The sequence below is a fragment of the Athene cunicularia genome, assembly GCF_003259725.1.
Source record: "Athene cunicularia isolate RWA chromosome 1 unlocalized genomic scaffold, athCun1 chr1_part1, whole genome shotgun sequence".
NCBI lineage: Eukaryota > Metazoa > Chordata > Aves > Strigiformes > Strigidae > Athene > Athene cunicularia.
This window is the reverse complement of record NW_020799091.1, coordinates 99501370-99527559: the sequence shown is the minus strand read 5'-3', so window position 1 is coordinate 99527559 and position 26190 is coordinate 99501370. Positions and strand designations below refer to the sequence as shown.

The following is a 26190-nucleotide window of genomic DNA, read 5'->3' as shown; positions in this document are numbered from 1 at the left end:
AGTAGCAAAATCAAAATAATATTTTAAATTTAGGGAACAATAAACTGAAGAATATATCCAAAATGAACTTACCAAGAAGTGGAATAGCTTGTGTGACAGGAGCAGGTACATTAGTAGGTGCTACAGGAGGTGGAACAGTCCCATATATTTTGGAACTATCGGTAGTTTCAGCATTCCCTCTGGATCCAGAAACCACTGTTGGGATGGGATTTCCTACAGATGAATCTTTTGTAGTGTCTTCATTCACACCAGTTGCTGTAGCTAAGAGACAATGCATTGACATATTAAAAAAAAAAAAAAAAAAAAAAGTGTCAGATTTTCTGCTTGCACAATACCTTTCTTCTACTGCCACTTGCCCAAGATTTAAACACTTACAATTTGGGATGTTTACTGCCGGAGTGTGAGGAACAGATACTGGAGGAGTTATAGGTGGTGGTGGTCCAGGAGGAAGAAAGCCTATAAAAGAGGTATGTATGAATAGTGAGTATTGTGCATTTACATGGCAGATGCTTTTATTTGCTATGTGGTTAAAAAAGGACTTAATATTCCTATTAATATATAAATGTACCTGGGGGTAAATGCATTGGGTTGAAACCAGGACGTAAAAACGGAGGTGGCGGTGGTGGTGGCACTCCAGGAGCAAATCCAGGAGGTGGGATTCCTAAAGGTGCTGTGAAAGCAGGTGGCTGGAGTGCACCGACCACTGGAGGACCTGATGGATGTGGTGGAACCTAAGAAAAAAGGAAGAGGAAAAATGTTACCTCATGACCAACTGGATTATTTGTTGTTCAGCTGTGGACTGCTGTCTTCTGGGCTTTGTCCATCAAAACAAGAAAATTTAAGCTACCTTAATTACCCTGCAAGAACAACTGATCTAATTAGCAGTCAAAAACCTCCTACAACTTAAAATATAACTTCAATCTTGTTTGCCTTTGTCCTTAAATATGTTATTCTCTGTGGTAAATGGATATTAATGCACGCTGGTAACTCATCTAAATATACCTTTACGCAGCAGCAGGAACTGATTTTACCATCCAGCATGATACACTATAATGCACACAAATTTGGAGTGATTAGGAACACTTTCTATTTTCTTTTTCGCTACCTGAGTTCGTATATTAGAGTGACTATTGTTTCCTAATTATTTTACTTTGATTTATATCAAGCTCTGAATGAAAACTGATTTAAATTAAGTTGTTCCTTAGACTCATATTTATGAACTTTCTATAAAAACTACATTAAATGTGTGGGAATCAAAAGGAAAAAAAGTTTAATCAAAATATGCTCTGCATTTAAAACTGAAGTGATTGTAACTGACTCGCCTCTATGACCATCAAAATTTCAGTACTACACCAAGACCCTTCATGACTTTTTATTTCTAGAGTAAAGAAAGAAAAGCCTTTACTGTTTTATTCTCAGAAATGAAAGAAGTTGCACTAAACCAAAGTAAGCAAAATATTCTCTTTAAACCTGGAGAAGATGCTAAAACTGTTAAACACCCAATACCACTTCAAACTTTCCAAGTTCTTTACCAATGACTAGGTTAGTGAGCTGAGCTCACTTCTACTAATAAGAGTTTTAAAATCAATTAATCACAATAGTCTTTAAGTCATTAGGCTTTAGTGTAGACTTCTTATTTTTAGCTTTAAATTGGTTATTTATTGGTTTATAATAACCTGCTGATTAGGCCCTAGCCTGAAGTTCAACTAACTGAGCAGGATGTAAGAAACTACTGAGGTGGCACAAGAAATTGCCAGATATGACATATACAATGTGAGAAGCCAACAAAAGTTACAGATGGCACCATGAGGTGTGGCTGGATTCTGCAGGTGGTTAAGGGGGTGTTATGTGAACAGCCAAACTTCAGTGAGAAGAAGCACTGAGGACCTTCTGGGGATTAGGACCTTGCAAGGCCAACAGTGCACAGGCAGCCTATCTAGGGGTAACATATAAGGCCAAGAATACCCAGATGAACATTAACTTTGGGTAACCACAGAGGTGTTTCATTAATCACAGTTAAAGCTTTAGAAAAAGTGCTCCAAAACAATAGTAACCTAAGAGTCTCAGTAAGTCTTTTTGGTTTACAGGGCACTCCTTCAAAGAACAACAGCTTACAAAATAAGCCAGGCATAGTGACAGATCTGTTGATTCCAGTAATGTTCTGTGAAGCAAGCATTCATGTAGAGAGTGTGTACACAGCAGAAGGAATTGAGGAGCAGTATCGGTAAGGCAAAAAGGTTTAAAAAAGAGGGAAAATTTGCTAAGTGCTGTTGGTTCTTAAGAAGTTAAAAGCTGAAAATACTGTGGATGAAACGTGTATGCAATGGCTTGAGAAAGTATAATGAATAGTAAAATATGATGGAACCAGAATAGAAGTAGCATCAAAGGAAGATGATTTTTATACATATTAGAGGATATTCATACCTAATTATCCAAGATTAACCACTGTACTTAGTTTTTTTCTAAAAAGTTAGCCCTCTAATACATAGTTGTAAGCAACACATTAAAGTCTTTCCTTTAAGCAGAAAGAAAAAAGATGGTAAAACTCTATGCATAAATGTCACAACACCTAATTTAAAATGTAATTTGAAGGATAAAGTTTCTCCGTTAAAGAGATGGAACCAATAGCTAATAAACACTGACAGACAACAAACACAGAGGACTGTTGAACAGTTTCAGAATAATAGCTAATGAATTGGGTAAAACAAAGTACCAAAAATGCTACTGGGGAGACCCTTTATTAATGGTGAGAATAATAAGGGAAAACCTGGTATTTTATTAGCAACACTGGAAACTGGAATGACTGACCTCTCAATAACTGTAATGAGGACTGCCAGGTGCATCTAAGTGAACATGTCTTGAGCTCTGACCTGTGTCCAGGTACAACAATTTCTTACTGCACACCTCTCAGATTGAGACTTGAAGGAGAATCATTGGCTCTGTGAACTACATGAGCACAGTCTACCTACAGTACTGCAAGACAAGTAAATACATATTTAAGGGCACCAGGAGTCTCCACCAGGAAGACTGCAAAGGAGACTTCCCGTTTCAATAGAAAGGGTACGGGATGGACGTTGGACCAAGGCACAACTCCCACGCCTAGTTACAGGAGGAGTATGTGGGATTGAAAAATACATAATGAAATTTGGGATGTACACACTCAACCTGGACTCTAGTTTCTGGCTGAAAACCCATGAAATGAAGAAAAGTAACTCTGGGTTGGTTTGGGCAACTTACAGAAAAGGGTGGCCTCAGCAAACCACCTGGACTGTCATGTATAACCCTGGCAAAGCCTGAAGCACAGTTCACTGTAAAAGAATGGCAGCTTGGGTAGAATAACACCAAACTTTGCCAGGAGACTGGAACACCAATTGCCCAAAACCTCGGCAATACAAGTGGTATTACAAGTGCTATTAACTGAAACTGACTCTCAATAGCCAAGGAAACAGACTTAAGTTGATCTTGGATACTGCAATGAGACTTAAAAATAAACACAGACCTACCCTCAGAGCAGATCACTGAGGTGGATTACTCAGACCTGCAGCAGTGGGACCAGATTCAGCAACAGCTCAGAGATCTGAATCTACAGGCAAGAAAAGGGCTCACTCCAGCAGCACAACACAACAAAAGTATCCCACCTCTCCGGCTAACCACCCAGGACCCTGTGGCTGAGAAGATGATGTGTGCTTTGTTGAGGCCAAAGAACCAGACTTACGTACACAGGCTATCACTCTTAGGACGTTATGGATAAGTGCCTTACTCCACAGAGGTTTCATTCTCAGGTCCAGGTGAAAGCAGCAATAATGGAAGGTCAGTCACATTAGTTACATGGCTCACAGGTCATGCCCAGCAGAGCAGGCTCCAGCCCTGTGTCCGGCCCACGCAGGGGGGTAGCACAGAAGTCCCATTATACTCTACCAGAGAAAAGAGTGATGCAGCTCCTTCCCAATCTACCTTTAAGTGTGAGACTGTTAGAGCTGTGGGCAGATCACAATGCTGCTGACTAGGCCCTGGCCTGAAGTTAAGCTTCCTGAGAAAGGGCATTAAGGGCATGAGAAGCTACTGGACACAATATGGGAAACTGCCAGATGTGACAGATAATAATGTGACAAGCTGACAAATTACACATAGTGGCATAAGGGATCGCTCGATTTCGCAGGTGGTTAACCGGGTGCTTCGCGAACAACAGCCAGACTTCACAGATAACCATAAAGGAGCACTGGGCATCTTAGGAGAAAAAGGATCTTTCTTGTGAGACCCACAGTGCATAAGTAACCATTTCCAGAATACTATACAAGGACAATATTACTTAGGTAATCGTATCATAAATAGCAAATCTGGGTAGGGATGCAGCACAACTGAGACCAACACGGAAGAAAATAATTAGGGGAGAATTGTTTACTTGGGAGGAGATAGGAGTAAAGAAAAGGAGGAGAAAGCACAATAAAAAGGAAGGTCAAGAAGTGAGAAAAAAAGAGAGTAAGTTATGGGACTCATGCAGTCAGAGCTGTTTGGGGTTATCTGTCAGGCAGCCCTATGCTTGGTCACTGCAGCCTAAGTCAGGACAACACAGACAGCCTGTTCTGACATGTGAACACATCAAACCTGCTCCTCCAGTCAGAGGGACCAGGGTGCTTTCCACAACTAACAGGGGAGCAGACAGACAGATGGATTGAGCAACATGGTATCACTGTACTGAGGTCCATTCCAGGCTGGACAGCAGCAGCAGCTACCCAGCACGCCACTACAACCTCCCCACCTCTTACAGTCTCACACACTGAAGCCCAATACAAATTAAAGCAGTTCTGCTTGTATCAGAGGACAAAAATACATCAGCTAATTAAAATGCAATGGTACTTCACAGTGTCTGTCATTGTTCATAGATCACCTTTTCTCAAGATGTAAAACCATTTGGGAGGAGGTATGCTATTTTAACAGTGACAAGAAAGAAACTATTGCTATAAAAGTAGTAATGTGTCTGTCAATAAGCTAAAAAAAACCCAACCAGATTATAAAACACCAGAGGGAGTAATTATTATTACATGCTACTTAAACTAATGGTAAAATTTCAGTGTTCTTTTAGCAAATGAATATACAGCTACACAGCTTTGACTAAGGAACCTTTATAACAACAAAGGAAGAGTATGAAAACTCTCTGTTCAAAGACAGTATACACAATATGAACAAACATGAAAGCAATGTGCATATTTTAGGAGGTCTATACCTTATTTAAGCCAACAGTGAGGAAAATTAATCAGGAAACACACAAAAAAATGAAACCATAAAATTGAGAGGATGTAATTCAGCCCCTTAATAAAAAGAATCTACTGTAATATTTTATCTGGGACTGAGAGAACAGGTATTATAAGTACAGTACCACAATACTCCAAATAAAGATCTGGCAGACACACATACCCCCTGTCTACATTAGCATTAGAACAGCAATGAGGTTTTGGAGCAAATCCTCTGTCATTCCCACTAACCACGTGCTGACTCAGCTCCCAGGGCTGTTCTGGTACATATAAACGACATCCCTTTTCAGGGAAATCAAACCATACGCTCTGCTCCTGCTGGGCACAAAACATGCTCCAAACCCTAATGGGTTTGGGTTTTTTTAAAGTTTTCCATTGCCAGTGTGACTTTGCAGAATGTTCTTCTGCGAGACTGTCCTGGTCTTTTACATGAAGAAACTAAAATAATGGATTTCAGGTGCATACTCGATTTATGGTACAGGAAAGTTATCTTCATAAGTTGAAAGCATAGCCAGTCTGCTAACAAGAGCATTTTTAACCAGGGACAACATGACACACGTACTAGCACACACAAAATCAGGCAGTTACCATTCATTGCATTTCCTCCCTCTCTTTAACTTATGTACTGCCATGCTGAATTATTATTTAAAGCAAGTTTTTGTTTAGATATGCAGAGCAAATGAGAAGCAGCTCTCACCTGTGGAGGAGGTACTGTTATTGGTGCAGGCATGGGAACAGGAATAGGAACAGGTAAAGCTTTAGGTATAGGTGACACTGGTTCATTATGTGTAGCTTCTGCACCTCCATTTTGAGCTACTTCATTTTCAGACTTCTTTGGAATCCCCTTCCACTCTGTACAAAAAAAGCCCCACACATACATGCATCAGCTCAGTAGAATTGGATAAGTAGTCAAGTACTGCCATGTAAAACCACCATGCTTTGTCATATTTACAAAAATGGCTTAATTGAAAATATTCAGATAAGGAAAAGCACAGAGTTAAGCATTTAAACATATTTCTGAGAATAAAAGTTCCAAATTACTTTAAACACAGTACAGCAAATCATTGAAACAAAGCAAGTAAATGTATTCCTTTCATTAATCATTTAATAGTTCTTTGCACTGACAGCGTTTATGCCCAGGACTCTAAAACTCATCAGCTGTAACAAAAACTGTAAGACTGTTTTGGGACAAGCTCTCAGCAGATGCATTCCATTGCTCTCAAGCAAGAAGGGAGCAGCTTCTTCACTAATTTCAGAAGTCATTTCTGAAAAAAACCCAACATTTTCAAGTCTTGAACAAGGAGAACACAACAATAAATAATAAAAGAAAAATAAAAGAAACATCAAATATAGCTTTAAACTCATTTTACAGAAGAAATATGCCCCCTATTATTTGTTAGAACTTCCCAGGAAAAGACAGTTAAACAGAAAAAGGGATCAGTGAAAAGGCGCTATAGGAAAGAGAAAAGTACTCAAAAACTGGAAGATCTTGAGGTTATGGTTATCATTCATTAGACTTTCACTTAAAATACAAACTCAACTTATTTTTGTGTATTTATTATGAAGAGATGCTATTTAGAATAACCACCACCTAATTAGGGCAAACTGGACAGAATGACAAAACCCTAAAATAATGTTCCAGTACCTAGACAGCACACCACACAATGGTTAAAACCAACACAGTAGTCTATTATAGAGTACCAATTAAAAAACTTAAGGCAATTTCAATTTTTAAGTACTTATTTCATTTAATATTACTTTTAAAATCACAACAGCCAGGACACTAGTGAGTCTATATTGATCTGAAGCTGTTGATTACAACAGGTGTGATTTTCTTAATACGACCATAGTAGCCTGATATTTTCTCTGCTTACATACAAAATAAAAGGAATTCTATTGGGTTCCTATAAATACAAGACTCCCTAAAGGAACTGAAAAGGTCACAAGTGTGAAAACTATAGGCACATTTTTTAGAAATTATAAAGTTGCCATCAGCTCAGTTGCTATCCAAGTACTCCAAAGGCAGGCTCCTTTGCTTAGGGGTGCCTTGCACAAACCAGGGCTGCAGGAGACCCCAAGCTGGCTCTGGGACTAAGACTAGCAAATACAACACACTTGCATCATGCATTAGCATCAAGGGCAAACATCAGCACAGCTGACAGGTCACCTGATATCCATGTGCATTTTTAGCCCAGCCGCACAACTCCTGATAAGGGACTGCCACGACCTGCTTACAAACTCTGTCTGATCTACAGGTTGCACATGCTGCACTTCTCATCTGTTTCACGGATTTTATACGCACCTCAGCATCATTAAAGTCAGCCACACCAACTTCAGTACACCAGAACAAAAGAAATTTTTTAAGAAGCATATAAAGATGTAGCAATACTTTACCTGGACTAAGAGTTTCGTTGTCCAACATGCCTCCTTCACAGAAACTTTCGAGATCTTCAGGTTTCACTTTGTCCCATGGTATGTAAGTAACACCTAATTCTACATCCCAATACTGTTTGTAATCTGGTTTTATTCCTTTATTCAAAGCCCATGCAATCTTGGAGAGGAAAAAATACATGCAGTCAGTAAAATGTTTCCATTTTAATGGATTTAATGTTTGGTTCTCAGAGAACAGCATTACCAACTATCTGAGGGTAAAAAGCAAAAAGAACTAATTGAAACAGCAGGAAAACTAGTTTTTTTAAAGCAGACAGTTCTTATTTCTTGGCTTGCCTCTCACACACAATTTGTAAAAATGTATGAAAGCAGTTTCTTCAAACGTTCTCAGTCACTAAGATTAATTCTGTTTCCCTTCAGAAGACAACGTCATGCTCTAATATGATGTTCTACAAGTAGAAGACCTTCACTCATTTATTTATTAGTACTCCTTGTAGGATTATCAGATATAATTAAACTCAGTTATAAGACAAATAACCAGCAACAAGAAAAACATAGTTACAGTCTACTGTAATGACTAAACGAACACCTTTTTATGTTGGTTGAACAGACAGTTATTGGAAATCTGTCAAGGAAGCTGATATAAGTTCCACCAGTCATATTACAAAACAGGTAGAATATTTATCAAGAAAAATGGTCCATTCATGTAAATCTACAGAATACCATATGCAGAATACATAAAAGTCTAAAATTCCCAAAAGTCTAGAATAGGTGAGAAAGAACTACAGTAACTGCAGTAACTTTTGAACAGCTTGACATTTTCCAAGAAATACCTTTATAGATTTCTGATTGACTTTGAAGTTTCCTCGGCTCAGTTTTTGTAGGGCACGGTAAGCATCTTGCCTGTGAACCATTACAATATAGGCACATCCTCTTGGCGGTATCATCTGTTTGTATTTTAAGAAAAAAATTGGTTTTGCTACCACAGCAAAGTAATGCACAACATACAGGTCTTCAATTACAGTAAGCTGGAACAGCAGCAGCGGTTTCAAAAAAGGACTATGGAACTATGAAAGGGAACATTAGTTTAAGAAGCTAAGCTAGCCAGCATGTTCTGGAAGTACAAATTTATAGTAAATTAAGCACAATTTCTTATGTGGAAAGTTTTAAACTCTGTTCTGTGTGAAAATATGGGCAACTTGTATATTTAGTCCTTTAAAATTGTTAAATAGTAATGTTCATGTAAATGCTGTGGTCTGGCAATTAGTTACTCTGTTGGAAGAAACAAGGCACTCTAATAGCCCACTTCATTCCATCTACAAGCTGCCAGCTGCACCTCCACATTCAGTTTTATTTGCAGTTTTGTAATAATTTTTATTATGTGTAATGCATTTGAGAAGAAACTTCTATGTTGTTTTACAAAATTATGGACTAGGAAGAAAATTACAGTAACTTCTTTTTGTTTGTTTAAATAAAATCTTATAGCTATGAGAACAACTATCATTTATATATAAAAATATCCATAAATAGAGCAAAACATAACAATAGTTCATGTTTATGACTAAAATGACAGAAAAGAAACAAGAACACTAGCAGAGAGTCCACACTGCTATAATAAAACAAAATGGAGCCGACAAGGAACTTAGTAGCACAGTATGTAATTCTGTGCCCATCTTAATAGCCCTCTCACTCAATTCTCCAGAGAAAGCATGGTTTTTATGAAAATGGGATAATCTTCTGTATTACCCCCAAGAGCATTTTTAAATTGCAAGAAATTAAAGCACTGCCTTCTTGTTTTTCTGCAAAGCAGCCATATGAATTGAGTTTACATGTTGGAAAACAACTATATAGGAAGTGAGAGCTCTTGACTCTTTTGAATGCATAAAAAATAAAGCTGTCTTGAAACAGCTTTTACTTTTTGTAACCAAGGCATATCAAAGTAGCTTACACTGCACCACTTATACTTACATTTATTGATTCAATTGGACCAAACTCCTCCAAAAGACTTCCAACATCCTGTTGAGTTGTCCTTTTGTCAAGTTGTCCTACCCAAAGTGTAGTACTACAAACTACAAAGAGTTAAAACATATTGTAAGAGCACTTGGAAATACATATTTCACAAGCCAGAATGTCAAAAGAGTAATTTTTAATTAGTTTAAATTAAAAAATCCAGCTAATAATAAGATACATATTTTAATCTCTAGCGGTGTTTGACAGAACCCTTTTTCTTGCCTGGCTGGGGCTGTGTTAACAGCTAATCACAGCAACTGTACCAGAATCACTGTTAGAAGACAATTACTAAGAAGCTCTCTAGTTAACTAATATTGAAGTGACCTGCAAGTTCTGATGATCGTGAGCTCTAAAAATCATCATAAAAAGGAAAAATATGCTTTGCTGCTAACAATGTTCCATGAAATATCACAACATATACAGTGGCTATTTCCCAACAAGGTAAGTCACTCTGCTTAGAATGAAATCCAAGCTATGGACCACCATCACAAGTTATGGATGGTACTTACTGGCAAGATGATAATTAGGTTATTAACGGTGATACACCCAGTACTAGCAAGAGTTTCCTCCAGAATATCGTGACAATTCAACTACAATGAGCAACCAAACTTCTAATGTCTTTAGTGACCTATTCAATGCCATTTCTTTCTACAGTTCAGTGAAAAATTATTGACACAAGCTGCTTTTTTTCAGGAAAGAGTAAACAACATGTTTATCTCAGTTCATGCTTCAAGGTAATAAAACAGTAGATGAGCTCGAAGTATCACATTTGCTGAAGATTACTACAGCAACATTTAATACTCATCTATGTCTTCCCCACTGAGTGATATAAAACTGCAAACCTAAAACACATTATGTGCCAGAATCTGGGAGACAGACTGGCAAAAGCATATCTTACACCACTGCCAGTAAGCTTTTAATGAACAGCTACTAAGTTTTTGCAGTCCCCTTCAACTAATGGTATTGTCATCCACAAGGTTTTGGCTAGTTAAAACTCTTTCAGTTTTTGTCCCTCATATATATAAAAAAGAATGTTCCCATTCTACTTTTTAACTCCAGAGAAGATGCCACACTCCCCAGGAATATTCAAATGACAACTACTCCATTTTGTCTATAAACACAGGCAAAGCCAGGATTATTTCAGAAATGTGAACATTAGTCTGTGTGTGTTCCAGGTCAAAGCTCCTCTCCAGGTTTGAGAGATGCACAACACTGAATTATTAGAAAAATTGTAATAATGTGCTCAACTTCTTGCTGTTCAATCTGCTTTATCTTACATGTCTTGGAGAAAGGAAAAGAAAAACATGGTGTTTCAGCTTTTTCTTTCCTCATTTTACAGACAAAATATTTCTGACTTTGAGATATTCTAAAAATGCCAAATTGTCTACTGTAAGTAAAGGAAGTACAGGGATGTGTGATTAATTTGTTACCAGCTTTACAACAGTTCAAAAAAGAAATCACAGTACAGTTTACTTTTGTTCTGTTTGGATGAGTCTTGGAAGCCACATCAAATAGCATTAAACACAAGGAACAAAAAAAAATTTTAAAAACCCCACACATCACATTAAGAGTTGTTTTCTGGGATATTCTGAGCAAATACCACATACTGAAGGTAAGTGGACTTATCAACATTAAAATTTTTAAAAAGTCTAATAGATACAAGAGTATTTCTTTGACACAGTTTTTCTAAAATACCTGTCTATCTTCTTAATATTCCATTTTATACAGACATAGTATCTACTATTGTATCTTCAACTTCACAGAACTCTAGAATTCATTAAAGAAAATATTGGGCACAGACAAAGAAATTCTATATATGAACTAGCAAGATGTTGAGCATCTGAAAAATGGTATACAAGAATTTGTAGAGTTACATCAACAATAAAGAGAAAGAATAAACTTACCACTAACAGTTTCTGACTTGATCTGAGGAAGGCCTTTTGACCTGCGTTCTCTCTCCCTCTCACGTTCACGTCTTTCTTGTGACCGAGACTTAGGAGAGTGTCGGCGTCTATCCCTGGACCGAGACCGAGATCGACGATGACGTGACCTTCGAGATCGGGAGCCAGATCGTGAACGTCTCCTTTTAGGTGACCTAGTTTAAACCAACAACCATTTATGTTCAATTTTTCTGACCCAGACATTGACAGATAGATAACTATTTCGGCTATTTAAATAATCAGGCAAAAGTTCAGTCAATAAAAAAAATAAACAAACCCAAGTTCATTCACATGCATTTGGAACTAGAACAAATTTTTACAGTAGCTTATTAATGCACTTGTCCTGGTTCAGCTAGGATAGGGTTAAGTTTCTCCCAAGCAGGAGGAAGGAATCTCCAGCCAGGTTATTCAGGACCGGGTGGGAAGCTTTCCTTTGTGGCTTTGGCTGCAGGAAGCACATGTGGCGGTCTGGATGCGTTCATTGCGGTATTTCTCTGTATATCTTTTGTCTTGTTTACTCTTATTGCTGTTTATTGTTGTTATTGTTGCTATTGTTGTTGTTCAGATTGTTTATTACACTGTTGTATTAAATTTCCCCTTGTTTTAACCCTGGGGGTTTGTGCCCTACTCGGTCTGAGGGTGGGGGAGGGACAACGGCAACATGGTCTCCGGTCCCAGCAGGGCCTAAACTATCATAGAACTCCAGCTGAACAGTTAATTATTTTTCAATTTCTTATCTTCTATTAATTTTGTATTGAACTTGACTATCAAAACTATGTCGACAGTAACACAGAAAAAAGTTATATCTGCTTAAATTAGGACAATGTTTAATGCTTTTACAAAATAAATTCTGCCAGTGAAACTGTATTTTACATCATGTTCAAGTCCTAAACCACTCAAAGTCTGGAAGACAGAGTAAACCTTCAAAGAAATATGAAACTTGGCAAAGTAGAAGACACGTAACTAAGCAGATAGCTTTGCTTTAATACTGGAGCCAGATTTGTTAGGTCAGCTGAGACATGTGAAATACTGCCTCTGTGACAGGCAAAGTCCCTAGTACACTGGATCACAGATTTCTTCATAAGGAAAGTGTCTTTAGAGCACAGACAAAATTAAACTATCATATTCTGCTTTTCTAAAATTTACTGAGTATTGACAGGCATGGAAGTTACTTGCTACCAATAAAAGAGAACTGTATAGATACCCAGTTTTCCTTAGAAGGTAGATGACTTTCACAGGTTCACAAGTCTTAGGAGTCACTAATCTGTTTCTGATTACCACTGCACTGAAGTACATACAACCTTTAGCTGTATTTATACACAGTTCCCCTCATAGGTGAGGGGTTGAAAGGGTCTCTTTGCTTCCCTCTTCCAGAAGGGAAATTCAAAGTCCTCGACAGTTGTAACCACCAAAAAATTTCACGAGTGTTGTCCATACAGAGAATAATACACAGACAGTAAATTCTTGTAATCAATCCTTAGATTAAATTGAAATGGACTCTTGTGCTAAATGTGTCTTTTGGCATTTAGTCATTGAATCCAACCTGTACAGCACAACTGGGCACTTACAAGGAATGACCTTTGAAGGACATATGTGGAGTGGGGCACCCAAATACAGGTAACAAGACTATGTCCTAAGGTATTGAAAATAAGTTAGCTCACCTCTCAGCTATTTACCGCCATCTCAGTTAGAAGTTACCATCCCCACGGTAGATCTGGCAGCACAGCACCAGATACTCTGAGCTCCAGATAATCAGCATAGCTCTCCTCAGTACTCATACAGAATTAGTAGAGTTTTCAAGTCTTTGGACATGACACACTCAATTTCCTTATGTTAAAATCCAATCCTTGATAAAATATAAACCCTCACTAAAAGGACTTTCACTAGTTTACCTTGATGCAGACCTAGATCTTGACTTTCTGTTGTCAGAAACATGCCGTTTTCCCTCTTGAACAGGTGGCTGTTCTACTTCCATATCCTAAAATATTAAGTTGACTGGTGTTACATGTGAGTAGCACAAGCTTTTTATTTCATTTTATGCCTAGACTGAATTACATAAAAGCATTAAAATTATATTGAATATTCACATATGTGAAATTAAAATGTAATGTAACTCTCCTCAGAAGCTTCACCATTACTTTGTGGTCACTAAACAGTCCAGTATTACACAACAGACAGTCCAGTATTACACAATACAATCACTGCGAAAACATAATAAAAAAAATTTATACAAAAATTCATATTTTCAATTTTCAAGTTACTATTTTTCCACATTTTAGTCAATTTCAGCACCTCATATCTCTCCACAGAATATGATTATATTTCTTAAAGTCAGACAGTGGATCTTGCTCTGTCATCAAAATTACAGGCAAAGTAAGGTCTACTAGAAAACTTTTCTCCAAGCTGTTACAGGAAAGTGTTATATATATAAGCAAATTACAATACAATAAATTTAAAGAATGAAGCAGTAAGTCATCAAAACAATACATAAAATGAAAGAACCTGCTTTAAAAAAAAAAACCTGTAAGTTTAACACAGCTCTTCCTTCCTAGCCCAAACCCTCTACAGCTTCCTATTCCAGAACATACTGTGTCCTGTCTAAACTTTAAATAGTCTTCATGTGACCCTGGCAGGGGACATCTAAACAAGCAGTCTCTCAGAATGTACTGATTCAACAGGATTCAAGACTAAAAAACTAATTACAAAGATTCTCTTGAGAGTTGTCTCTTTATTCCAAGTGGAAGGTAAGAACTCATGTCTAAAATCTGACACATCGCAAGTCACATGTAAAGACAGTTTGGTACCATCTCTATTTCTCATTTTAGGATTTAATTTTCTTGGAAACAAAGAGGCAAATATATTATTTTCTTTTTTAAAATACCAGCTCTTAAATAGACTTGCTCTTTGATTTCTTCTTAACAGCAGCCAGTTACCAAACCAACAATATCCTCCAAAAACTTAACAAGAGAGAGATCTTTACATACAGCTGGATTTTTAAAAACTTTTACAGACTTCTGAGTCCATTTCCACTATAGTAGCAATCTACCAGGCCCTTAAAATGAACTTTTCCAGACAGCTCCTCTCCAGAATGAGATTGCATTGTTAGAATTCCATGGAAGAAAAGACTCTTGAAGCATGATGGAGACAGGAAAGGGAGTACGAGGGAAAGTGAGAAGTAGAAGGACAAAATGTAAGCCCAAGTCTTTCACAAAAGGAGGCATAAAGCATACATAAGCTGGGTTTGCTAGACTTCCAAAATACCAGCCTTGTCATGTAACACTGCATCTATCCATCTTTCTCTCAGGTGAGCTACCCTCACAGCAATCTCTACCCACGGTTATCATGAAATTTCCCCTCCTGAACAAACTATACACATTTGCGAAAGACGTGTATTAAAGCATTCAGGTTAGTTTCTTTGCTGCAAGGGGGACTCACCTGCTGATGTGGTTTTTGCATGTGTGGTTCAGTCTGTACTGGAAAAGGAGATTGAAAAGTTTGCTGTACAGGTGCTGTTGGTGGAATCACAGGCTGAGCCATGGGTGGAAACTGCGGGGTAGGCAGGAGGCCAAAACCTGGCATCTGCCCATTAGGAGGAAGCGGAACCTTTGGAGAAGAAAAAACACAAAAACTTCCAGTTAGGAAAAAAAAAACACATTAGCTTCCCCAGTTTGCTGTAAAATTGTATCTCTGCTCCAGTCACAATAAAAGACCAGAAGCCCAAGAAAGATGAAGTAGGTCAAGTGTTTAGTTGTATAAAATAAAATTTTGCTCTTTAAAGCTTGACTAGAACAAAGAATAAAAATATGTTTCTTGGGAAAGCTGAAGGGCTAAGCCATATTCACTCTTCACTAATAGGAACAGCACTTCCTTACTCCTGCACTGAAGAAAACAACAAAAGATAGAAAACATAACACAACAGAGGGACAAGAGAAAACCCTGAAGTTACCTGGTGCCGCATTGGATCCTGTTGTATTCCTATCATTCGCTGCTGAAAAGGATCCATATTTGGGAGCTGAGGAAATACTGGCTGTTGTATACCTTCTGCTGGAAATCCACTAAAACCAGTAATATTTTGGTGAGACAAGTCAGTAGATACACAGATTTTTAGTCTTTTACATATTCGTATGTACATTTACACATTCTTGCTTCAAATTTAGACAGAAAAATTATCTTTATTATGATCCCATTTCCTCTCTAAAGAAAACAAGAAAAGGAGAAAGAGTGGCTTCCTTATCTTTTCTCCACTGTAAGAGCAATCCTTTAACATTTAAAAAAATGCTACATAAAGGTTTAAGCCTCTCTTCCCCCTGTACTTATATGATCTTGCTAAAGATCTCAGTCTACGGAAATTTCTCATGGAGGTTGTCTGCCTTAAGCTAATTTTCTTCCTTTACAGTTCCTCTTTTGGGAACTAAAGTAGTAAGCCTTTTCCTGAAGGAAAATAAATTGGCCATACTTTCGCTGGAAAAAAAAATGCAGTTTGGGAGGAATTTAGGGCAGAGAAAGGGATATGTGTATCACACAAGGATTACAGTAATGCCATTCACTTCCTGATTCAACACACAGAATGGACAGTGCTCAGGCAATTAATGAGGTCCGTGCAGTTAACAGGACCTGTTTACAGGATGCAGTTTGTGTAAGAAACTGAACAGGATTTCAGGAAGATAAAGGAATTTCATAGTGATGTGAAATGGAACTTTGTAGCATTTTAAGACACAGGTGCCATACAATGCTTAGATGATTCTGGACAGATCAGTTTTTCAGATAGAGTACTACTGATTTTGTGTGCCCAAAATGAGACTACTGGAATCCAATCTTAAGAGGCATCTTACACAACTGTAAGGCAGTAAGGACAGAGGCTTTGAAGTGCTACAAACAGAACATAAACATGCTGAAAAGCCTAGCCCAGTGATCTCTAGTTGGGCATACACAAGCAGTGCTCATATTTGACCTACCTCACCTTTCTGTACTCCAGAGTTCCAACTGTATTACAGGGAAAATACTACCAATTTACTCAAAAGGCATTTTAATTAACTAACACTTGTGGAACATTAAAGTGCTCAAGGTGATAAACACAGTAATAAAACTAATGACAAAGTTAGTTATTCTGTTTTTGAGAGCAGGGTTTGGATGGCATATACAGAAAGTAAGACATGGGGCCACATACTGAAGCAGGGAAAAAAGAAATATTGACTAACCCAGGTATTGAGCACCATCCAGCCTGTGCACTGAATGAGAGAGAGGTCCTGTGGAAAAAACTAGTATGTGATCATGTAATTTAAGACTTTATCATAATGCATATCAAAAGGGAAAGGAGTCCGAGTTAGTTTGAGTGGGTATTTAATGTTTGAGAATGTAAAGCTGCAAAGCCAATTTTAATTTTTTTAATAGTTAAAACTACCACAATGTTTGGAATAGCATCTTTTCCCCCAGCCAGCAAAGCAATCCAGCTGATTACTAACAATGCCCTGACACACTCAGTTGTGCAATAAAAGCATGGAACTCATTTTGAATCCAAAACCGAGCTATTCTCTACAGAACACATTCTTCAATCAATGACGCAACATGCCAAAACTACACAGGATCACCAAAGTAAAGAGACAAAAAAACCTCTAAACCACCAGAAGTTGTTAACAACATTTTAACTTGGGACTGTAACAGTTAAGCACTGAAGTAACTTGGAATTTAATCAGACTTCTAACCTAAAGATTTTTTAGAACAAGGATTTGTTAATTTTACTATGACACAAAACTTACAAAGCTGGCTGAGAAACTGAAGGAGAAGGAGCCGAATCTTCTTTCTTTGAATCTTCCACTGCTTCTGGTTCATCATCATAGTCAAACCGATCTAGCAGCTTCTGAAAGAAATTACATTGAGCCAACTATTTTTTCTGTATGTTAAACAATCGGTGGCCAAAATACCCTTATTATCGAAGTCTTACTATATATAACAGCCCTGGAATTAAAGACAAGGTTAGAAACAGAAAAAACATCTATATTCTAACACAGAATCAGAAACTGTCGCAAACCAGTTCTACTCAGTTTCAGAAAATGCATAGGCTATAAAATCAGGAAGACAACTTCCAAACGGAAAGAGAAGCAACAAAATTTGCATCATTTTTCTCCTAACAAAGGGAGGACATGGAAGCATCCATCAGTCAGTCTTCTGCTGAACTGACAAAGTTAAACTAAAAGAACAAATGAAGACTTACTTTGTCAAATGATGTTTTTTGTTCAGGCGGTGGGAAAGTAGCTTTTTGTTCTGGTGGTGGTTGTGCTGCTGTAGTTTTCAACTGAGCAGTAATAGCTTGAACCTGAGCCATCACAGTGTTATCTATGACCGGTGATTGGGGTTTTTGAGGCTGTTGAAAAGTCTGAAGAATTTGCTGAAGCTACAAATATATATAGTATTAAGTATAAATTATTATATAAAGATATAGTATTGAAAGAGTTGTAGGATGTAAATTTTATACCAAACCAGTCTACAGCACAGGATGAACACCACCAACCACCTGAATGAACTATGAAGAACTTTCAGCAAGACCAAAAGTCACTTTTTAAATACTTCAGTGGAAAAATTCAGCAGATCCTAAGATTTCAGTATTCAGGCCTTTCAACACTGCAAATGTTTAAGTTGACCAAACAATAAAATGCAACATTTTGTTTGATATATTCTGTCTGTTCTCAGAACTTTGTAACTGCATCAATTCAGAACTCATTATTTATGAATTTATAACTGAATTTTCCTCAAGTATCATAATTACTGGATAGAAGGGTCACAGGTAATTCAAATACTGACTTTAACTCTTACAAGTTTTCCACTAAAGACCTTTGGGAGGCTTTTTGGTTTGCTTCAAATCAAAGATATTACTTCCCTCCTTTTTTCACCCCTCATTTAACATAAAAAATTGAAGTTAGAAGGGAACCAAATACAAACAGGTTACCTGTTGTCCTTGCGTTGTTTGAAACAACTGAGCTACAGCTGCAAAGGCATCAGAACTGGGTAACTGTGGCACAGTAGGTACTGAGTTAGCAGTAACTTGAGGGGGCTCTGAAGGAACCTTTGCTGCAGGGGGCGGCGAACCTGGGAGTTTCATAGGAATCAAGAAAGCACTACGTTACTCCAAAACATTTATCTTACTCTTCAGTGCATACATCTACCTCCACAAAATGTCTATCTACAATACTCTATTTAACCCCAAAAGTCCTATCTAAACTACCCTAACGGCATATTCTATTCATTTTGCCTTTAACTGCTCCACTCACTGCTCGCATCTGCATGTTATATACACTAAGAAAGAAACTAAAGAAAAACGGCCTATCTGAAAGTTAATCCAGCATGGTATTTTAGATCACAGCTCAATGTTTGTAATTCTTCACTTTCAGAAAAGAGAAAAACTATTACTCTGAAATAGTGTTAAGCAAATAGTATCAAAACACTTAAAATGTTAGTTCTGGTTACAAAGTTCTGGGCTCATTCTTTTGGATTAATATTTCAAATCAATCATCTAATGGTTCACTTTAAGAGCAAATGGGTTTCTATTAATATTTTCTGTTTTCTAGCAGTAACTGAACTTTTGCTGGTAATAATTAAAGGTTTTTAAAAATTATTTCACAAGCAACTTTGTTAAGGTTTATTCACATGCCACTTTTGCACAGGCAAAAGCCAAACCTGCATGAGACAGATAAATCCTTCCACCATAAAAATAATTTTTACTAATTCTTCTAGGAAAAGACTTGCATTTCCACTAAGCTTCACTAAAACTGAGATCACATTTTAAGGCATGCTATTAGCTTTGTCTACACATGCAGCTTTCCCATTCCCTTTGCTTTAGATTACAATGTGGGTTTTTTTTCTATAAATGTTTTGCCAGTATAAAGTAAATTAGCAGTAATGCCATCAATTCCTATGTGCTGTGAGAAAGTAACTATTCTTTAGCAAGTATATTTTAATGGACTACTGTAAAACTGTACAAGGAAAGACAGTTAAAAAAACCCCACAAACAGAAATGTTTTTTAGTTTGAGACACTAAGCAAATATGTTTGCCTCACAATATCAACTTCTTTAAAGCCATTCATCTGTTTGCAGTTCAAATAACTGCAGTGTTGACATGCTGCAAGCAAACGTGTTGAATAATATTTTCCCAGAAGTCAAACTCTACATAAACATACTGCAAAAAGATACATGATTGTTTTTAAAAATAAATTAACTCCCAAATTATTTCCTATATATATTCAGAAGGGTATTTGCTTGCTCAAAGGAGAAAAATTGCATTTCTCTCCCTCTCTCTTTTTTTGGCTAAAGAGACTTTGTAGCATTATGAGCTAAACAGATTCTATTCCACATAATGCATTAATATGTTTATTATTATTCATTAGTACATTTATTTCAGGGCCAAATTATCCCCTCTGGTGCACCTGAATAATCTAATTGAAATCAGTAATTCTGTACATGAAAATCCATGCAGAAGGCAACCAACCTGTAAGCTACTACTGATGAGACAAAGAAGGAAAAATAGCACCACTCACCTGTCATATCAGAATGAAATTGTATAGCCACCAGTTTGCACCCAAGCTCAGATGCCAAGACATTCCCTCCCCCTGCCCTATCATGTTTATAAAACACATCAACAGGATACACTTTCCTAAATACAACTGGAGATGTTTTCACTTATGCTACTGTGCATCATTGTTTTGCTGTCTGTCACCACACCTCACTCCATTAGGTTTTGCCCAGTCCTACTCCAACACGAGTGCAATATGTAAAGAGATTTACCAAAGCTAAGTCTGAGATATAGACTGCAAACTTGAAAAGAAGGCCCTCCAGAGAAGGAGAACTGTGGTATGCATAGTCTCAAGCACAATTCAGTAACCTCACTACCAGCTTTTTATGTGGCGTAAAATAGGTCAGTGAAAATGCTGTGGGCAGGCCGTCATTACTTTACTCTTTAGGTCAGTGGTTTTTAACCAGTAGCCCCTGTAAAAGACTACAGCCAGGCATAAATTTACTGTTCAAGAATCTGGATTTGAAACACCAATTAAATACTTCAGGGCTGCATACTGAAAGAGACTGATGGCTGTTGCTTTCAGATACTAAGTTTATTCAAAGAAAGATGAAGCTCTTAACATATAAGATCACACTTTACTCATTCAGCTTCTAACATTAAAAAAACGACATCAGAATTATAAAATTGAGAAACAACAGAAAAATATTTCAGACCAAAAATATTTAAAAATTTTAAGAGAGGACATTGAAGTCATCTGCAAGTACAGTGTGCATATATGTATTTGCCTATGCATACACATCACATAAATTTCAGATATTTTCCAAATAAGCATCCACATTCTGATAATTTCTGAAATACAGTATCAGCATTTATTTAGAATGAGTTCCACTGCTCTACATAACTGCAACAAAGTTGAGTTTATTAATATGCTACTGTTGAAACTAATAGTAAGCACTTTAACATGAAAGCAAATAAACTCTTACCATACACCCTTTAAAAAAAAAAAGTTAAAGTGTCATTCATACCTTCATTATTAGTAGCATTTTCTGTCATTGGTGCAGCGGCACTAGTTCCTGCTGCCATATCCAGAAGTGGTTGAATTATTTCAATTTTAAATACTCCATTTTTCTGCCAAAGGTTCAGGACACGGACTATTTTACTCTGTTGAAACAAAAGCAAACATCAACACTAAATACAAATTTCCTAATTCACAAAATCCAAATTTATCTTCCATACGTTGAAAAGAAAGGTTTGAACAGTACAGGAGTTCAACATAATCAGGCATACCTATTTAACAACCTCTATGTCATCACATAAGTCAGCAAGACCTCTTACATGGCTAAAGTAAAAACTGCCAATTAATTTTACTATTTGCTTTAATTAAAAAGCAAATTGTGCCATTTTTCTAAAATTGTTCTGGCCAATCTGAAAATGCAAGTATGATATACAACAAAGGAAATCACATCAGCCCTGCCATTTCTTCGCATATGGTCATGAAGTGGTGCAGCAAACAACAAATGTAACAAGAAGAAGAGAGAAAATGAAGAACTGGAAAACCCTAATGAAGAGAGGGGCAATTAGACCATAACATTCAAGAACAAAGCTTTAAAGTTAGTTAAAGTTTGTTTGCTTTAAATTTTTTCTACTAACCCAACCAATTCTATGTTGACACCAGAAAACCCATCTCCATCATTATCCAAGAGAATCAGGAAAGCAAGTGGAAAACACTCTAATCGATCACTGCAGAAAGTTTAATTAACCTCTTATTGTCAGCTGTTATTTTAAGCTCTTTCTTTTTTTAACATTAAGAACAATGAAGTTTCAGGAACAAGCTGGAAACAGTCTTTCCTTCTTTAGCCCAGTATTAAACAACAATATCTAACCAGATATGCTGCTTCAGTTGGAATATGCAAGCAGGTAAAAGTCAGAATACATGTTATATTGACATACCTGTCCTTTTTGTATCCTTAGTCATGACTTGCACATGTGCACATTTTAACTGCTTTTAACTTCTACTGTAGCTGCTAAGAATGAATTCTGTTCCTTCTTATTTCAACAATAAAGTGCCTTACTGTGACTCAGTTACAAACACCCATGCAAATCCACCTATACTTTCACAAGCTAAGCAATTAAAGAATTTCACAAAATGTTTTCTACAACAAGATCCATTAGAGAGAAACCTGAAATGGTTATTTTTAAATAAGATTTAGGTCTGAAAAAGTTATCTATAAAACAGCAGCATTTTTTTTTCTTTGGGTATTCTATCTCTCCAGAAGACTTGGAAATAATACGAAGGCCCAAAAATGAATATATTTAATACTCTTGTTTTCAGTCACATATTAATCTGACAGAAAGGCTGTTAAAAAAAAAGTTATCATTCTCTTTGTGTATCTGTAGATCAGCTTTTCTGTTTCGGTACTGGAAATTCATTGAAGTAAGCATGTTATAAATAGTGTCATTCCCCTTGTGGAAAGCATCTTAATTATTTTAGCGGTGAGATATCAGGTAGTTCCATAAAGGAGATGGATAGGCTAATTCATTTAGATGAACAAAATGGTAACCACAAAAACAGAAAGAAGGAACCGCTCCATTTCATCAGGGTATTAACCTAGAAGCTCCAGAATATCGGATTCAAGGCTTAAAGGTCCAAATGAAAACTACAGAGCATCAAAGACTTTCAAAAACTTAGTTAGAAAGTTAGAGAAAAAGTTCAAAAATAGTATTTTGCTCTTACAATACTACAAGTAAGAAAAAAATCAAGTAGGTGATTTTCTGAAGTTGGCAACTTCTAAAACACACTTATCCTAGGACTCTTTTGTAATTATTCTGAGAGAAGTCATAAAAGCCACCTTCTGTTGGTAGCAACCTGGGCCATCAGGAATTCAGGATACTTTCTGCCAGCAAGTACAATAAAACTAAGAAAACCCAGGCTTTAACCAGATTTGACAATGGAGAGAAGCAATGAAATTCTCAAGTATGGGATTTGTAAAGGCTGAAGAAATTAACACAATGATTTTCTTAGAAAATATTTTGGAGCAGAACCTCCACAAAGGAGCTTCTCCTATAACACCTTCTTTTTGTGGGAGACACGACCTTCCATAGTAAGTTTTCCTGAGGGAGCCTCAAGAAGAAAAGATTTGGCATAGTCACACACACTGTTGAAGTATCTGCACAAGCAAAACAAAACTGATGGAAGTTAGGCAAAATAAATATTTAAACTAGAACTTGCATTTAACTATCACTTTTGATAATCTTTCTCATCATGTTTTACCATTTCATCTAATAATATTCACTACCATGGCCATAGAGAATCACAGAATTAGCTTTCACATTGGTGGAAACATCAAGGTAGTACTGTTACCAATTCACAACAACACTTGAGAAATTACAGCTATACCTTGTCTTCAGATGGACAGAGATACAAATACTGGAATGTGGCAGTAATATTTTTAGAGAATCTTGGCCCAAAAACATCTTTGTCCGTTCCAAACTGGTGACGAGACTGACGAACAATAGAGTCAATAACGTACAGTCCAGGGACTTTATATTCTGGTTTGCACTGAAAACATAAAAATACTTTTCTATTATGCAGTGATACTAACAAGGTAACATGCATTCATCTTAGATCATTACAGGATATCTATACTTAGTTTACTTAGGTAGAAAAAAAAAATGTTAATTTGGTTTAACTTGTTTTATGTAGAATTCTCTTAGTGCTTTACTTTTGTTTTGTTTATAGAAATGAAAAATGAGAAAAACATGCTTTCACATTTGTGACAGAATAAATATACCTGGATAGCTTGAAGCAGCCTTTATCTTCTCAATCACTACTTCTTAAGTACCTTTAGCTTGACAACATGGCACCACAACAACAGATCTACTACATTACAGTACACTGTCACAACTCTTGCTATCAAGCTACCTCACACTCAATGCACTGAACTACTTCCACAAACTCTTATTCTCCAGAATTTAATGCAAAGTTCTTCTCTCTGGAGTTCTCTGAAGGACTCTGAATGAAAAAGGAAAGAGTATTTTCCTGTTCACTCACAGGAACTTACTTTAGGCAGCATGATAGTTTGGTTTTTAGTGAGCATTACATTCTAGTCTGTTGCTCTACATGTCTAGGCAAGCATGAAAAAAACTTTTCAGATAATTTATTTTCAGATAATACGTTTTATCTTAGCCAGTGAAAATTAATTTGAAGTTCAGTATCTCCAGTTTCCTCCCCACTTGCTGGGTAGAGGAGAAAGGCAGAATTTCAGATTTTTTTTCCTCCCCTTCCTAATGTACTACACAAAACTAAAATGAGATTATATAGGCAGATACCAAAATGTATAAAATCCCACCTAAACAGAATTTCCTCCCTCAATCCCTGAATAACAGAAGCCTTTTTGTTTATTTACTAGCATTATTAATAGTATGTAATAACAAAATACAAACAATATCTTTATTAATAGATTGTTTTATATTTTTTACCTTTTTGATAAACTTCTCTACAATCTGGACAACATGCTTGTAGAGCTGGAAAATAAATACACACATTAATTTATCGTTTACTCAACAGTGGTGTAGCATTTTAGAAGTATTTTAACTGTGCTTACTATCATTTAGGAAAGTCTATGAAATACTGTAGTCACATTATAAAAAGAAGGATATTACCAAGCAAAGTTAATCAAGCACACAGAAAAAAGATTTCATGAGGGGAACTGACAGAAACAAGCCATCCTTTCTGTCAGAACTGTGTGTGTGTGTACACAAAGAACATACTGCTTCTAGAGTACTAGTGAGAGCTTTCTGGATTTACTTTCTAAGCCAGCCTGCTATGTTTTAAGATGCTAAGGTGCAGTTGCATCCTGCAACATTTTAAATTTTATTACATAGAAATGACAACACCATAGTGGGTGTAGCAATGAATCAAAAAAAAAAAAAAAATTTCAAGCTGGCATTATGCTACTAGTCTAAAACCAACAGATGATATTCACCACCCACTTTTTTCTAGATAACATTCTTAACGCCAACTAGAATAAAACATCCATGAAGCTAAGGCTAGAAATCCAGAGATGCATTTACTTAGAAGTAAAATAATAGAACATTGCTACTGTTACAGTTTTATGTTTGTTCTATTGTACTTTACCTTAATAGCTTTAATGGCAGCTTTTGTGATGAGAATCATTTTTGCTCGGGAAATAGGAGGTTTCATCTCCATCAGTGAAAAGAGCTAAACAGAGAAAACAAATATTAAAAATGTATTCTGAAATTTAAGCAGCTAACCAATAAGACAACATTTCAGACAACTGATTTATTACTGACATTCCACACTATATATCACCACAATGCTGGCTGGCCCTTGAAACAAAGACTAACAAAGAAGATCTTTCTAGGCAACATTCAAAGCTATCTTCCTTGTGAGCTAACACCTATTCACTGATTTACCAGATTTTGATAAGGCTGCTGTCAAAGTTCCATTTGTATCTGAAAATTCGTATCTGCTAACATTGTACGGGCACAGCTACTTTATAGTATGGGAACTTGCTACTTTACAAAAACAATATAAACTCAAAACAACTGCAGCTCAATTTAAATTAGCCTGAGTATCAGCTTACCAAATAGAAATATCAGAACGGTCCTACTGATAGCCAGACTGACATAATCCTATAATCTTAAAATAATGTGCATAAAAGTATGACAACTTTCATCCATCAAGGTAATCAAATCAACACTAAGTTTTCAAATTATCCTACTATATACAGGCATTGCAAATGTCTTTAACAGATATGTTTATCATTTCACTTGTTATGACCATACCATATTATTAAAATAAACTGCACCAACTATTCTCCACACTAACGTCACTCTGTGGAAAATTTAAATCCTCAAGGACAAAGTTTTCAGAAGTCTTTATATATGACAGTTTGAGACATTCTGTGAACGGGATTTACAGAATAATTCTGATTTCCTTTCTATAAACACAGCCCAGACACACTATTTCAAAGAGTTTTAATCATATCAGAAGTTAAGAAAAAATTCTGTTAAGACTGTTAAGCACAAAAAGGGATTCTGTAGTGCTAGATTTAAATACTAGGGGGGG

At 36.6% G+C, this 26190-nt stretch overlaps 1 protein-coding gene across 3 annotated transcripts in view; it reads right to left on the bottom strand.

Moving 5' to 3' along the window:
- Nucleotides 1–26190, bottom strand: part of SCAF4 (SR-related CTD associated factor 4) — a 38455-nt gene that overhangs the window by 7387 nt on the left and 4878 nt on the right. For 2 of the 3 annotated variants that reach the window (XM_026841987.1, XM_026841966.1), the window contains exons 2-20: nucleotides 25237–25320; nucleotides 24579–24623; nucleotides 23497–23658; nucleotides 21125–21260; nucleotides 18537–18676; nucleotides 17805–17984; nucleotides 17350–17450; nucleotides 16792–16839; nucleotides 15540–15648; nucleotides 15029–15196; nucleotides 13486–13571; nucleotides 11558–11748; nucleotides 9612–9712; nucleotides 8477–8590; nucleotides 7647–7803; nucleotides 5950–6104; nucleotides 569–731; nucleotides 376–456; nucleotides 73–261 (exon numbers count right to left, since the gene is read on the bottom strand). In XM_026841987.1, coding sequence (XP_026697788.1) covers nucleotides 73–261; nucleotides 376–456; nucleotides 569–731; nucleotides 5950–6104; nucleotides 7647–7803; nucleotides 8477–8590; nucleotides 9612–9712; nucleotides 11558–11748; nucleotides 13486–13571; nucleotides 15029–15196; nucleotides 15540–15648; nucleotides 16792–16839; nucleotides 17350–17450; nucleotides 17805–17984; nucleotides 18537–18676; nucleotides 21125–21260; nucleotides 23497–23658; nucleotides 24579–24623; nucleotides 25237–25308 — 2398 coding nt within the window. In that variant the 5' untranslated portion in view covers nucleotides 25309–25320. The remainder of the gene's footprint in view (nucleotides 1–72; nucleotides 262–375; nucleotides 457–568; nucleotides 732–5949; nucleotides 6105–7646; nucleotides 7804–8476; nucleotides 8591–9611; nucleotides 9713–11557; nucleotides 11749–13485; nucleotides 13572–15028; nucleotides 15197–15539; nucleotides 15649–16791; nucleotides 16840–17349; nucleotides 17451–17804; nucleotides 17985–18536; nucleotides 18677–21124; nucleotides 21261–23496; nucleotides 23659–24578; nucleotides 24624–25236; nucleotides 25321–26190) is intronic. The other variant, XM_026841976.1, reaches the window with a different exon arrangement.